The sequence below is a fragment of the Corythoichthys intestinalis genome, chromosome 14 (assembly GCF_030265065.1).
Source record: "Corythoichthys intestinalis isolate RoL2023-P3 chromosome 14, ASM3026506v1, whole genome shotgun sequence".
Classification (NCBI taxonomy): domain Eukaryota; kingdom Metazoa; phylum Chordata; class Actinopteri; order Syngnathiformes; family Syngnathidae; genus Corythoichthys; species Corythoichthys intestinalis.
In genome coordinates this window covers 37,346,753-37,362,846 of record NC_080408.1, presented here as the reverse complement: position 1 = coordinate 37,362,846, position 16,094 = coordinate 37,346,753, and the positions used below count along the sequence as shown (strand labels likewise).

Here is a 16,094-nt window from a genome sequence, read left to right as displayed (position 1 = left end):
TTTTCCCTTGTGTTGCGGATATGTCAAGGTACCACTATATACCGGTGAAATACTGTATACACACCTGGAACAAGACAGTCAAAGCAAAAGTTACTGACTTCTTCGACATGAGCTGTTTCAAACTCCTGGAGCTGATGCTGGAAGCCTAAATTAGGACTGGCGCTTGGCCGGACCACCCTCACTGCGGTCAGAGCATCCTTCCAGCCCAGTCCCGTCACTGTCATGATGTAGGCGACCACCAGAGTGACGCTGCGGGAGACGCCTGCCAGACTGTACTGGACGTAGAGGGGGTAAAGCATGCTTGATGTTGAACTTCTAAACCGTTTTTATATGTGACACTTCTTTTCACAAGCCCAAAAAATACCCAATAATTTAGAAAAAAATTTATATAAAAATCAAAAAGAAAACATCCCGTTAAGTAGGAGTGTACTAATATGTACTTAGCTCTAGCTTCAGTTGCATGTACAAGCAAACTCAGTTTGCAGTTGTGACATACTGTATAAACTGTATGACGCCAATGTTTTTGTCTCACCAATGAACAAGGCAGCCTTCTCCTTTCAATCGGGATTCGTGCATAAACATGATGCTCTTTTTGAAGTATTGACTCCTGTGTAGGGCAACAACAAAGAAAAAAAACAGTCATCGACATTCTTTTTTGTTATCTTAATAGACAAGCTTTGGTTGTGCTTGACCTTCCTGGGAGGGTTTTTTTTTTTTTTTTTTGCACCTGATACAAACCGGAAGGGCCAGGTGTGTAGGGGGTGTGTTCAGACTAATGTCAACATTTCACAATTAAAACAGGGAAATGCTTCCGTACTTCATGTGTGCGTGTGTGTGTGTGTGTGCGCACTGCAAAAATACACCTCCTTATCCATCCATCCATCCATCCATCCATCCATCCATCCATCCATCCATCCATCCATTATCTTCCGCTTAGTCCGGGGTCGGGTCGCGGGGGCAGCAGCTTTAGCAGGGAAGCCCAGACTTCCCTCTCCCCAGCCACTTCAGCCAGCTCCTCCGGCGGGATTCCAAGGCGTTCCCAGGCCAGCCGAGCGACATAGTCTCTCCAGCGTGTCCTGGGTCGACCCCGGGGCCTCCTGCCGGTGGGACATGCCCGGAACACCTCTCCAGGGAGGCGTCCAGGAGGCATCCGAACCAAATGCCCGAGCCACCTCAACTGGCTCCTCTCAACGCGGAGGAGTAGCGGCTCGACACCAAGCTCCTCCCGGATGACCGAGCTTCTCACCCAGGGAGAGCCCGGACACCCTGCGGAGGAAACTCATTTCGGCCGCTTGCATCCGGGATCTTGTTCTTTCGGTCACGACCCACAGCTCGTGACCATAGGTGAGGGTAGGAACGTAGATCGACCGGTAAATCGAGAGCTTCGCCTTTTGGCTCAGCTCCTTCTTCACCACAACGGACCGGTGCAGAGTCCGCATCACTGCAGACGCTGCACCGATCCGCCTGTCAATCTCCCGCTCCCTCCTACCCTCACTTGTGAACAAGACCCCAAGATACTTGAACTCCTCCACTTGGGGCAGGATCTCATCCCCGACCCGGAGAGGGCACTCCACCCTTTTCCGGCTGAGGACCATGGTCTCGGATTTGGAGGTGCTGATCTTCATCCCAACCGCTTCACACTCGGCCGCGAACCGCCCCAGTGAGAGTTGGAGGTCACGGCTTGATGAAGCCAACAGCACCACATCATCTGCAAAAAGCAGAGATGCAATGCTGAGGCCACCAAACCGGACACCCTCAACGCTTCGGCTGCGCCTAGAAATTCTGTCCATAAAAATTATGAACAGAATCAGTGACAAAGGGCAGCCTTGGCGGAGTCCAATCCTCACTGGGAACGAATTCGACTTACTGCCGGCAATGCGGACCAGACTCTGACACCGGTCGTACAGGACCTCCTTAAAACTAGTTAAATTCCCTTGTTTTCCGTGTAAATCTACTAGAAATAAGTGAAATTATCTGCCAGTGCTTCAAGTAAATTTTACTCAGACTTCTTGAAATAAAAATAACTGAAAATAAGCTTAACACTTATTTTAAACTTACACTTACTTAAAAAAATACTTTGAAATGCCAAAATATTTTTAATTCAAGAAACCATATTGTTCAAAACATTATTTGAAAGCAAATTTTTCTGAATTTAGGTGAAAGGTGAAAAATTAGCAACTTTTAGATGTATGGGCTTAATAAGAATAAATAGTAATGTTTACTTAAAATAAGTGGAATAATGTGACGCATTAATCTGTTAACTAGTCTTAACTAGTCTAACACTCAAAACAAGATTGAGAAAATGATTTGACAAGATTTAAGAAAAATAATCTGATTAAGACATTATAAATTTATAGTGTGTTTGTGTTGTAACTTTATGATTTTATGCATAAGTATACGAGGTGAGTGGGAACAGACTCCAGAAAAAAATGAATTACTTCATTAATCCAGTATGCAAATTGTTGGGATATATATATATATATATATATATATATATATATATATATATATATATATATATATATATATATATATATATATATATATATTGTAGATTTTTCCCACCCACCAAGTGTAAAATCAAGCAAATTTTTTTTGTCTTCTGCCCATTTTGGAAATTTTGTCAGGAAGCACACCTTAAAGCACTTGGGCTAAAGTAACCCCCCCAAAAAAAAAAAAAAAAAAAAAAAAAAAAAAAAAAGGCTAGCTTTCTCTGCAAATTACATCATCAGCTTGGCTGGACCAAGATCACCAGTTTTCAAGAGACCCAAGATACACTGTCAATTGCTTTTTGGTACAGGTCATGTTTGACTTTTGTGGAAAAAAGTATCACTTTGGCACCATCTAGAGGAGTGTTGTTGTTATGTTGATGTTATTGAGTGCGTGCGAGTGTGTGTGTGAGTGTTGGGGGGACGGGTTGTCTGTGTTTCAGAAGTCTTGTTTTGTTGGTTGTCCTTGAATTCATCTTAAGTAAAATCAAAACTGGAATAAAAAGTTCACATTCCCCGTCAGTGGCAGTGAATGAGTTAACAAAAGAAAACAGTAGTTTATGAGTGTGTGGAGTGTGTGGTGTGTGTGCTTGACGTGTGTTTTATCATAAGGATGAGAAGATACACTTAATGTCACGATACGATGCACTTCGGCAAGCCAGTGTCGAGATACGATATTAAAAAATGTTTAAAAAAAAAAAAACTACCTATGTAATTAAAACGTACTTATTATGGTTTCAGTTGCACATGTAAATGCAGTATTGCAGTACTACAGTATAAAGTAGCCGCAAAACAACGCCAATCACCTCTCATCTCATATTTTGTGGCTTTCGGGCTGTAAAAGAATGTTATCAAGCCCTAGTGAAATTCGCCCCACCCCGAAAAACACAAACCGTTTAAAGCCAAACACTGTGGGAAAGCTATTATTTCTAAATAAAAATGAATAACATATTATCCTTATAGCATCTGTTGCATTTTGTTCATATAGTAACACAAGCACATTCATATGTTCTGAAACAAATAGCCATAAATTTAGAATAAAATAAAAACTGTTGGCCTCTGTTCCAGTCCTTTTATTGATTGCTAGTTATGCTATTTAGTTTGTTGTTATGTGATCATTTTGAGTTTTGTTTTGAAACCGTGAGTTTGAATAACCTTTTATATAATGAGCTGCTATTGTTATACTATATTAATTAGGCATGAAAATGGGTCAGGGGTTAAAAAGGTGAGAAGGGTGTGGAGGAAATATGTTCTGGTACACTGTACAACTAGGGCTGTCTCAAACGGCTAATTTTCTCCCGACCAGTCAGCCGACTATTTTTACGATTAGTCGACTAATGTAACATCCCCCCCCCACCCCCTTTTTTTTTTTTTTTTTTTTAATTAATTTAGCATTGAAATTTTTGATGACGCTTAAAAATTCACAGAAACATTTTGGAACACTTGAATTCCTTAATGAAGTATAAATAGACACGTAAATAACAACAATAAATCACAAACAAACAATGAGGTCAAATGCTGATAGCATTAACTAGTGCAAAAGAATGGAATGTAAACAGATTCAGAAAACTGACTTCGCCTTTCCAACATGATTCAAAACAATTCTTAAAAAAATATCTAGCATTAATATTATAGTATACTACTATACATAATAGTAGTAAATAGTAATAATTATTAATTGCCAATCAGATTTGTCATAAAGGGTGTCATTTTAAAGCTATACTTAGTGTAGAATCTGAATTCTAAAGTATGTGGGATTGACTCCAGAAATCGTTTATTCTATGATGAACATGTTGTGGTTTTATTTTGAAATGTTCACCGGAAGTACGTTCACAAAACCGCTAACCGTAAGGGCCCAAATACAGCAGATGCATGATCGTTCCGGTTCCGGTCTGACTCCGGTAAAAAATAGCCCCGGAGCCAATCCGTTCCCATTATATCCTATTGTTCAACGTCTTCCGGTAGCGTCAGTGCTCCAGATTGACTGCGGACCATCTCCGGCGTGCCGCAGCCTGCCGGATGGTTTAGCTTTAGGCCATTTTCTATTTTTGCAGGACACGCATCCGACAAAATGGGCGAGCCAAGCCTGGAGTCAACAGCCTAGTTGCTTATTCACGGTATAAACACCAGCGAACATGGACGAGGAACGTTTCATCATGGAGGTGGAAAGTCACAAAGTAATTTACGATGCAGCAGATCGGTATTATAAGGACAGCATTAAAAAGGATGCTGCTAGGTGTCCTATTATGTTTGGTTTTCTGGCAATGATATCAAACACACAACGTGCTGACAACTTTGAGCGAGAAAAATGCAGCGTATCTGGAAGTGGTTCCACTGCAGAAATTCTCGTGCCCAGCGCACACACAATGTCGGTTTGTATACAGAGTCGAGGGGAAAAAGTATGAAAGAGAATAAAGAGACACCCACAAGTTTCGACCTGGTGGTCTATTCAAGACGTTTCTCTTTTTTCTTTCCTACATTTTACTTGACTTTTCATAGAAAAACCAACAGTTTGCGCTGGGCACCGAAATCTGCAGTGTTGAGACACCAATTCTAAGTACGCTGTTTTTTAATGTAGTGTATAATTGGCTATCCATTTTATGAATATTATAGATTATTTAACAGTTGTTTATAACAGCTCTATGAGACGTTATGTGCCATATATTTTAAATGTGCACAAAGGTATAAGCCCACGACAGAACCAAGGGCATAATAGGTCCCCGCGCCCCTAGCCTCCACACACGGAGCCCTGATCTCAACATCACGCAGTCAATCTGGAATTAAGAGACAGACACAACTAAAATATCAATATGCAAAGAAAAAATGTGCTCTCTCTCTGCTTCTCTGATGGGTACAGAGTCCATGTGTTTTTCGGTGTTTTAAATAGCACATTATAGTGCGTGATCACGCGAGAGCTCACGAGGAAACGGAGTTGGCGGACCGCAGCCGTGCGCAGCCGGTATGATTTGCCTGTTTTTGACGTACTGTGTGGCAAGCACTCAACACTGAGCCGGACCGGAACCGGAATAATCATGCATCTGGTGTATTTGGGCCCTAAGCTTTACACTCCGCAACAAAAGCTCTTTTTGTTATTACATTTGGTGTCAGTAATCTTTTTTTTCTCAATTTTTGTTTGCAAATGCTGTTAACCAGCGATTTTTCATCTTTGAAGTTTCACCTTTTAACTGCAAATTTGCATTTTGGAGAAGACTGCCAATTTTTTATAGCAGGCTAAAGTAGGTTGTCGTTTTTCCCCATTAGCCTCAATGTAGCAATGTTGACGTTTACAGTGTTTAATATAGATGTGTTTCCTTATTTCGTCTGAACTTTAATTCTACGGCGTGTTGATGACCAATAAATGTCTATTAAAGGAACTGGAGTCTCATATGCCATCAGCACGCACGCACAAATGTATACACGCGAGTGCGGCGATAAAACACAGCCGTGAAAATTACTGCCCTCATTTTTATTTACCATGCGATAAATGGACTCATTGCGTATCGCGACAGGCTTAGCAACTTCAGTCAAACATGTCATTAGTTAGATGGACTTACAATCTGCTAGCTTGTAATTGTCTCCTGCCGTCTTCCAAAATTACAACTGGGTGAGGGCGCTTTAGATGTTCATTCACGCCCGACGTGCTGCCAAGCTTGGCATTGAAGAGACAGGACACAACAGTGTACAGTGTACCTGCCGTTGTTTCATTGAAATACAGTAAGTCCATTTTTAGGCAACTCTGGTGCGCTCTTTTGGCTTTGTGCCGCTTTCCCTGCTTGCATACCAAGCGTCCGACATTAAAAAAATCCACAGACACCCCCCTTCCCCCCCTTTAAAAAAATGTTCTCCTCGGATCTACACAGTTCGCGTAGGCCATTCGCCGAAAGGTGAGAGATTTTTATGCCTGGTTAATAAAGTGGAGGCCTGTTTTTCTGCATACATAATGTGAATGGAAAATGATCCATTCTCATGAGCACCACTAAACGGTCAGTGCCTACCAGTGGTAAAACTCCTGACATACGCCAGCAATTTGACTGAAATATTTATGGGCTTTAATGCCCAAGTCATATAGCAGTGGATCTAGTCTATATGTTGCAAACCATTTATTTCCAAACTCGATGCGCATTTTGATGTTATGTATCGCATTATATCATCAAATGATATTTTGTCCCAAATCTAGTGTTTAAATGCCGAATGTGACGGGAGTACACAGTAAGTTTGTGGAGGCATATCATTTGGACGTTTAGCTAGAAGAAACAATCTGCCACCCACACCACAGCACTGCATAGAAACACTAAGCTGTTTTATTTCTCTTGTTATGTTTTAATGTTGTACATTGTGTGTGTGTAACTTACAGGTTTTGTGTGGGCAGGTCGGCTGCTGATATGCACAAATAGGTCATCTCCTGGAAGAGAGAGCGAATCGTCTGTTTAGTTAGCACAGTGACAATCATGATTGAACAGCCGCCTACGTGCACACGGTGAAGAATGCAAACATTTGCAGGCTTATTCACCCATTGCTGTCCAGTGAATACCTTCCTACTAGCAGTCTGCTCTCCACCGTCCTACTTGCTGCAAAACGGCTGGCTTTGCGTAAAGTAGTAACTGATGGTGTCTTTACTGCCTGTGTATGTTTGTCCTGTGCTGAGAGGCATTTAAGACACTCCAGCCAACAAGGCGCCTCAAAAAAGAGAGGTATCAAAATAAAAAACATAAAAAGAAAAAAAAGAAAAAATTATAGGGATGTCCCAACCGCTTATTTTTGCATCCAAATCCAAGTCACCTGATTAAGAGAATCTACCGGTACAGAGTCCCGATACAACGCCGATATTTTTTTCTTTTTTTTAAACTGAAGTTCCATACATGTTACAGTACAGTATTGTTTACAGTACTTCCTCTTCTGTTTTTTTCCGGAATGTTGCAGAGTATAAAGGACAATTTTTGGTTTCTTTTTGCAATGCCATTGTATTTCTGGATTGTTTTGTTACTTTTTATGCCCACCCCCCCAAATTTTTTTTAAAATAAATAAATAATTAAAAACCCCATCCTTTTCCCCCAATCCCTATCCTCGGAAGAATGACGCGATCAGGCCGATTTCCGATCACGTGATTGGATTGGGGACATCCCTAGAAAAAAAATCTTCAAAATCGAATGTCACTCAAAATTCAAAAAGGCACTTGCCGTGACAAATGCTTTTGGGCCTTTCAAGAGTTAGAAGACAGACTTTACACCCAGATATATCAACGTGTACATGCATAAAATACATAAAATGCACTTGTTTTATGCATTATAATTCTCATAAAACAAATACGGTATAAATTTGCAATTGTATGCATAATAAAATTGAATACATTTTTCAAAATTGTATTCTTTGTTAATGTCACTTCCTTGTAAATGTCAAAATACTTAGTTTTACCACAGCTGTACATATCTCAAGTCTGTCATGCAACAGGCTTGTTAAACAAGACTTTTTAGTAGTGATGTAACGAGGTGCGCCGAGACTTTGGAGCGTGTGTCAAGTAATGACGGGACATTTCTGTGAAGTGTGTGCCAACTGCTGAGGCTCGCTTCATTTAGGGGCGGTTCCGAAAACAATGACATCCGAAGCCTTCCTGCCCAGCGCTATCACGTGATTGCTTCAGGGAGTGCTTTAGATTTTGCCGCGCGGGTTAGACAGCTCACTACACAACCCCTAGTAAAGAGTATCATGTAGAACAAACTCAAAAAAAATCTTGAAAAAATAATGAATTAGTGCAAAAGTGCAACTTTTTAGCATTCAGAAACACTAAATGAAATGAATAAAAAACATTGTGGTGGTCAGTAAATGTTACTTTTATAGACAAGTGCAGGGAAATACAGTGAGGCAAATAAGTATTTAGTCAAGCACTAATTGCGTAAGTTCTTCCACTTGAAAATATTTGAGAGGCCTGTAATTGTCAACATGGTTAAACGTCAACCATGAGAGACAGAATGTGGAAAAACAAAACAAAACAAAAAAAACAGAAAATCAGATTGTTTGATTTTTAAAGAATTTATTTGCAAATCATGGTGGAAAATAATTATTTGGTCAATACCAAAAGTTCATCTCAATACTTTGTTATGTACCCTTTGTTGGCAATAACGGAGGCCAAACGTTTTCTGTAACTCTTCACAAGCTTTTCACACAGTGTTGCTGGTATTTTGGCCCATTCCTCCATGCAGATCTCCTCTAGAGCAGTGATGTTTTGGGGCTGTCGTTGGGCAACACGGACTTTCAACTCCCTCTGCAGTTTTTCTAGTGGGTTGAGACCTGGAGACTGGCTAGGCCACCCCAGGACCTTGAAATGCTTCTCACGAAGCCACTCCTTTGTTGCCCTGGCTGTGTGTTTGGGATCATTGTCATGCTGAAAGACCCAGCCATGTCTCATCTTCAATGCCCTTGCTGATGGAAGGAGATTTTCACTCAAAATCTCTCGATACATGGCCCCATTCATTCTTTCTTTTACACAGATCAGTCGTCCTGGTCCCTTTGCAGAAAAACAGCCCCAAAGCATGATGTTTCCACCCCCATGCTTCACAGTGGGTATGGTGCAATTCAGTATTCTTTTTCCTCCAAACAAGAGAACCTGTGTTTCTACCAAAAAGTTCTATTTTGGTTTCAGCCGACCATAACACATTCTCCCAGTCCTTTTCTGGATCATCCAAATGCTCTCTAGCGAACCGCACACGGGCCTGGACGTGTACTTTCTTCAGCAGGGGGACACGTCTAGCAGTGCAGGATTTGAGTCCCTGGCGGCGCATTGTGTTACTGATAGTAGCCTTTGTTACTGTGGCCCCAGCTCTCTGTAGGTCATTCAAGAGGTCCCCCCCGTGTGGTTCTGGGATTTTTGCTCCCCGTTCTTGTTATCATTTTGACGCCACGGGGTGAGGAGGGAGTTGAAAGTCCGTGTTGCCCAACGAGAGCTCCAAAATATCACTGCTCTAGAGGAGATCTGCATAGAGGAATGGGCCAAAATACCAGCAACAGTGTGTGAAAAGCTTGTGAAGAGTTACAGAAAACGTTTGGCCTCCGTTATTGCCAACAAAGGGTACATAACAAAGTATTGAGATGAACTTTTAGTATTGACCAAATACTTATTTTCCACCATGATTTGCAAATAAATTCTTTAAAAATCAAACAATGTGATTTTCTGTTTTTTTTTTCCACATTCTGTCTCTCATGGTTGAGGTTTACCCATGTTGACAATTACAATCCTCTCTAATATTTTCTAGTGGGAGAACTTGCACAATTAGTGCTTGACTAAATACTTATTCGCCCCACTGTATATATATGGAATCACTCCATTTTGAGGAAAAAATATGGAATCATGAGAAAAAAACAAAGATATAAAAATCAAAACAAATCTCTAGTATTTAGTAGCACCAGCTCAGTTTTCTTCATCAATTTGGTGCCAACTCTCTTTGATTGCAGTTGCCAGATCATCCTTGCAGGTCGGAGCCTTGCTGTGGACCATTTGTTTTTCAATTTCCACCACAGGTTATCAATAGGGTTGAGATCTGGGCTATTTGCGGGCCATGACATTGACTGGATGAGTCTTTCTTGAAGGAATGCTTTATCAGTTTTAGCTCTGTAGCATGATGCATTGTCATCTTGGAAAATGACAAACATATTTTCAATTGAAGGGATAAGAAATCTGTTTAAAATTTCAATGTAAACCTGTGCATTTATTGGAGATTTAACCACAGCCATCTCCCCAGCGCCTTTGCCTGTCATGCAGCCCCATATCATCAAGGACTGAGGGAATTTTGATGTTTTCTTCAGGCAGTCATCTTTGTAAATCTCATTGGAACAGCACCAAACCAAAGTTCCAGCATCATCACCTTGTCAAGAGTCAAGAATCTGCATTAGACAAGATCAGGGGTGGTGCTACTAAATACTAGAGATGTGTTTTGATTGTTTTGTTGTTGTTGTTGTTTTATTTTGTTTCTCATGAATCCATATTTTTTTCCTCAGAATGGAGTGATTCCATGTATATTTCCCTGCACTTGCTCGATAAAAGTAACATTTACTGACCACCACAATGTTTTTTTCATTTCTTTTAGTGTTTTTGAATGCTAAAGAGTTGCACTTTTGAACTAATTAATTATTTTACCAAGCTTTTTATCTGAGTTTGTTCTACATGATAAAATGTCTGAGAGTGCTTGTCCAAGACTGGTCATTCCATACTTTTTGCTAGGGGTTGTATGAACACCTCTGGCCACATTCAAAATGTGGGTGTTTGAATGAAAGTTTCAATCAGGTGAGAGTTTGGATAGTTTGGACGTAGTTTGGAGTGTGAAAGGTTCAGGAGTGAGAAGAGAAGGAGTGATGCAGTAGTTGATAGGATGGAGCCAGCAAGAAAGAGGACTTCATCTGTGTGGAAAAATGTTTGTTTTTGAATGCAAATGAATGACTGTACATCAATGTTCAAGTTACACTTTTACTGTCCTCTACTTGACTACGTTCATGCCAATTTCAGAAAAAATATTGTACAACCTGTCATAGTATGATAATACCATTTGGGGAATCATCTTCACACCCACACTCACTATTTTTTACAGTTACAGTAATCCCTCGCTACTTTGTGGCTCAACTTTCGCACAGTCAGTGCATCGCAGATTTTTTAATCTTTTTATTAGTATCTTGTTATAGGACTTAAACAGTTTTAAAACATATTTATGTACACTTACACACACATCCACACACGTATGAGAGAATGAATATCCAGTATGTATTGTTTATTTATTTATTCATTATTATATATTTTATGTATACTATTTATATTAATAATTTATTTATGATGCAATTTATTCTTTAATGTTCTGATGATAACATATGCATTTATAGGATTTTATATCCACTTATTGATATTATAGATACACAAAAAAATGTATGTTAAAATTAGGGGGGGTGACCCTATTCTTTACGCGACCGGTTCCCGTTCCCATTAACAGCAATAAGTGAGGGATCACTGCACATACATATGTGATAATCTATGTACATAGATGATTTGGTCAAAAAATATTTTGTAAAATCCTTCCTATCAGACACACATAAAAAAGACAACAACAAATCCCTCATGTGGTTGAGCGACAACTGACTGTCATCATACACTTAACCAATAGGGGGTACCATGCTCACATGAAGCATCGAGAAATGAACCCAACCACCATCACTACTTTTTTTTTAGCCATCTTGAGAGAAAAAGTGAGAAAAAAGATTCAGTACAAATTATATTATTCTAAGTACTTTTAGCATGAGTAAACCTAAGATACATTTACCTGCAATCCATATGAACTGAAAGGGCTAGCAGTGAAACCATACGACATTAGTCCTCAAAAAAAAAAAAAAACACCCAATTCCCTAGTAAAAACTTTCAGGTGGTGAAAAACAGTGAGGGGACATTACCTGGAGTACTGGCGCTGCGTTGTCATGGATGGAAAGGATATGGGTGATATTGTTCCTGGCTAACTGTTCTCGGTCTCTTGCGTCTGATGTGAAGAAGTCATTAATTAAATACACATGATATTACAAATGCGTAAAATAATAGCCCTATAACTTAGAGCAGGACACACCTCTATAATTTCCCAAATACAAGTCGGGCAGGATCTATAAAAGAAAGAGAAGCATTAGAGGAAACCATTGTGAAAGACAACATCACAGCAGCTGAGTGAGAGGACAGCTGCCAAATAGCTTAAAACCTAACTATAGCAAATGACTTCACGAAGAAAAATTGCACCATGTGACTATTCATAAAACCACACGGAACTTAGAAAGTTGCATTTTTTTTTCACCGAGCATTAAGAATAATATCCACATAGTTAAAGAGGCGCTGCCCTTACTTCGTTTAAACCCCTCACTGCAGTCGACTCGCGCGCGAGCACAGCTCACCTTATTGATGCCATTTCCCATGTTGAAAGAAGAAGGACGACCACAAAATCAGGTCCGTCAACGCTAGTAACTAATGGAGAATAATTATTGATGCTTGCCGATATTCTAAAACCAACGCAATTTGGTCACATACTCGCGCGTAATGAGAGTGCGTGTGTCTGCACCTAAAAACGGCGGAACCAGCTGCATAGTTGTGGACGGTGGATCATGGGAGTTGTAGTTCAGGACTCCAAAGCAAAGAGGTGTGATATGTCGATACAGTACTGTACTATGGAGGACCAAAGCTGCCAAAATTAAAAATAAAAATAAGCAGAAAATAAATTAATAAGAGGCCATATAAAAACGACTATAAATACAAATATAATAAGATACAAAAATTAAAAATATGAAATAAATAGCTAATTAAATAAAAGTAGAAATAAAAAAAAATAAACATGATATATACAAAAAATAACTATACAAAAATAAGAAATTACATTAAATAGCTAAGAAGAAATAAAAAAATAAATATGGAAATAAATATAATAATTGAAATGAATGTCAATCAATAAATTAAAGCGCTTTGCGCTTATATTTATTTATGTCATTTTCAGCGTGAACATGCTGAAAGAACACAGTAACTACCCGAAAAGAAGCACCACAAGCTGTGCATCATAAATATGGTATAAATTGAGCTAGCATTTTTATTGTGTATGTAAATAAACAAAGATATATAATTATGTCTGAAGGATTCCAACACGATTATTAAGATTATTACCTCATGGAAACTATTTCCCTAATATTTTATTCAACCCCTGCAGATGGCACGTGCTTGATCGAGAGAAGCAAGATATTATCCATCCATCCACTGCCATTGACGAGTATACTAAGTCGCTGCCATTGACAGCTATAGACGTTAAATGGAGTTAACTGGCTGAAGTACCATTGCATCAAATCTCTATAATCACTTCACAATGTATTTGGGTTAATTGTATCAATATGTACCTCTGCAGAAAGTGCCCAATTTTATTTTTTAGTTTAAAATCTAAAATTCACGCAACAGAAAAAAGAAAGAAAAAAAAAGTAACAATACTCTTATATGCAAGTTGTGACCACTTCCTGAGTGAGAAACAAGGAAGGACCTAGTCGCAAATTCGCAACTAGCTGTCCTACTCTGGCATCGACTTGAAAGACTGACAGTAGTTAGTACTAGTAGCCGTAAAAGCCCATTATTATTGTAGAGGTCTTCAGTGTTTTTACCTTCTACGTCAATTCTTCGATTCCAGGAAGTAGGCCTGCCATCAGATAGCACATTCAAATTACGATTGTGCTCCCCTTTTCACTAGTTTTAGCACTTTTTTGTAGCACGTCGCAGATAGCTAGCAAATATTCATGTTAGCCTTAAAACTTTTGTTCGTGTTCTGCCTCTCTCTTACATGACAAGCTAATCGTCCGAGGTAGTTGTAGGTAGTTGTTACTGTATTATAACACTTTTAGGGTGCGTTTTCTGTAAAAAGGGCAATAATGGCTACCGCGCCGCCGTCGTCACTCCAGCTACGAGCGACAGATGTAATCCGAAAAGAGCACCTGGACGACGGCGGGTTTGGGGAGGTGTACTTGTGCTATCATGTCCACCTGGGTCCTGTGGTGATGAAGACCATGTACACGGGTCCTCTTCGCAATGAGTAAGTTGTATTTGTACTGTATTTTTGCATATGTTGCCACTGCTCTGGGAATTCCCGGTCTGCATTCTGTAATTGCATCACGTGTAAATCAGGTCGCCCACTCCATCCAATTTGTTTTGATACTAAAAATGTTTTTGTTTTGGAATATCAGCTAAAAATGTGGCTAATCAGTGATTTAGTCATCCATGCAGATAGGGAAGAGTGTAAAATGACACCGGTTGTTTTGTCTCAACTTCCTTATTCGAGTCCAAAGCGAAACTGAAACAAATTTGGCAAGACTTTTGTAACTTCTCCTTCACATCAGATTGTAACGTGTGATTTTACTGACTGCGGTAGAGGTCCAGTCAGGGGCGGACTGGGACTAAAAAGCAGCCCTGGACTTTGACTCAGCCCAGGGGGGGGTGGGGGTGGGGGGGTGGGGGTTCCGGGGGCATGCCCCGCCGGCAGATTTTTATTTATTTTTTAAACATTTTATTGTAAAATGCATCAATTTCGTGCGCTTTGAGAGAAAAGTGAAGCGGCTATGAAGAACTACACATTGCATTATTATACATTTTTACTTGAATACTCACTGAGAAATTAACAGCACGGTCCAGGTCTCAATGTAGAACCAGAAAAGGCAGGAGCTTGCCTGAAGCACAAAGAAAACATGGTCTGATTTATGATAAATCACAATGAAAAGCGGCTGTAATTATACATTTTAACTTGAATACTCACTGAGAAATGAACAAAACACTCTCAGGATCTCTATGTAGAACCAGAAAAAGGCAGGAGACTATATTTCTTCTGAATTAATATTGCTGCTGCGTGTGCATACGTCGTTTTTCAACTGAAACATTTTTTCTTTGAGAGGGATAGCAGGACTAGCATACTGTAACTTGACATGATTGCAAACGGGGACATGGACTAGCTGCCACTAACCCTTTAATTGCCATTTATTTCATTTAAAATGTAGCTACCTGGTGGATAACAATGGCCAATATACCTAGCAGGTAACCCTCTTCATCCCTACTTACTTGCCCTGCGCTTGTCTGGGGAACTTCCACCAGCTCATCATTACCCTCTCCCGGTCTGTTGTCTTTCCCTGCACCGGCTGCACGTGAGAGCGGCTGCCGGTCCCACTCTCACCATCGCCGGGGGCTGGGCTGTTGCTAGCCAGCGTGGCCGTTGCAGCCAGACTGCTGCTTGCGAACATGTGTGTCAACTTGTGACATTTCGATGCTTTGGTCTCGAGTTTCTTCCGTTTTTTCTCTCTAACCTTGTCCGCGCCACCCTTCTCTTTTCTTTTTTTGCCACCATATCTATATTGTTTATCCACGCTCGTTACTATTTTGCTTCCTCAAGGAGTAAGGCTTTACCAAAGTAGGGTACGCTGTGCTTTCTTCGTTCTTCTCCTATCAGATTGGCAGTTAACAGCCAGACGCATTGCTGCCACCTGTCGGATTGGATGCAAACTGTAGATAATCATAGAGGATAGGGGGGATAAAAACAGTGACGTATGTATGGCGGCCGCCGGCCATCCAGAGCACCGGCCGTTCTGTGATCCTCCAGAAGCTACAGATTACCAGTCCGCCCCTGGGTCCAGTCTATTTTGCTTGGGAGTGTAATGGGTAGTCACCATTCATTCGCTACTAGCCCCTCCCAGTCTGAATGGATTGGACGTCTATCGCTGTCAGTGGCAGCCAATTACTTCAGGATTGCTACTCTGCTGTGTTAGATTAGAATGACCAGAACGACTTAAAAGACACTTGTTCCACTATACAGCTCGACTCAAACCAGGTCATACATATAATTTAACGAAAAAGGTCAGGTTTATCTTGATTTTCAAGTTGTGATTTTATCTTTTTCTGCTGTCATCCTGGCGCAAAGCGGTGAGCAATCAGGGCAATGCAGTTAGGAGTAAATATACACTGCAGGCCAAAAGTATTGGCACCCCTGCAATTCTGTCAGGTAATGCTCAATTTCTCCCAGAAATGATTGCAATTAAAAATGCTTTGGTAGTAATATCTTCATTTATTTTGCTTGCAATGAAAAA

General features: G+C 40.3%; 2 protein-coding genes across 2 annotated transcripts in view; one reads left to right on the top strand and one right to left on the bottom strand.

Annotated features, from left to right (window-relative positions):
• The window catches only part of dusp22b (dual specificity phosphatase 22b), a 15,348-nt gene extending 1,311 nt beyond the window's left edge, over window positions 1-14,037 (bottom strand). The window contains exons 1-7 of the mRNA XM_057857288.1: window positions 13,635-14,037; window positions 12,396-12,679; window positions 12,080-12,113; window positions 11,913-11,995; window positions 6,842-6,891; window positions 533-607; window positions 99-270 (exon numbers count right to left, since the gene is read on the bottom strand). Coding sequence (XP_057713271.1) covers window positions 99-270; window positions 533-607; window positions 6,842-6,891; window positions 11,913-11,995; window positions 12,080-12,113; window positions 12,396-12,416 — 435 coding nt within the window. The 5' untranslated portion in view covers window positions 12,417-12,679; window positions 13,635-14,037. The remainder of the gene's footprint in view (window positions 1-98; window positions 271-532; window positions 608-6,841; window positions 6,892-11,912; window positions 11,996-12,079; window positions 12,114-12,395; window positions 12,680-13,634) is intronic.
• ripk1l (receptor (TNFRSF)-interacting serine-threonine kinase 1, like) overlaps window positions 13,528-16,094 on the top strand; it is a 20,758-nt gene continuing 18,191 nt past the window's right edge. Inside the window, exon 1 of the mRNA XM_057857283.1 lies at window positions 13,528-14,059. Coding sequence (XP_057713266.1) covers window positions 13,899-14,059 — 161 coding nt within the window. The 5' untranslated portion in view covers window positions 13,528-13,898. The remainder of the gene's footprint in view (window positions 14,060-16,094) is intronic.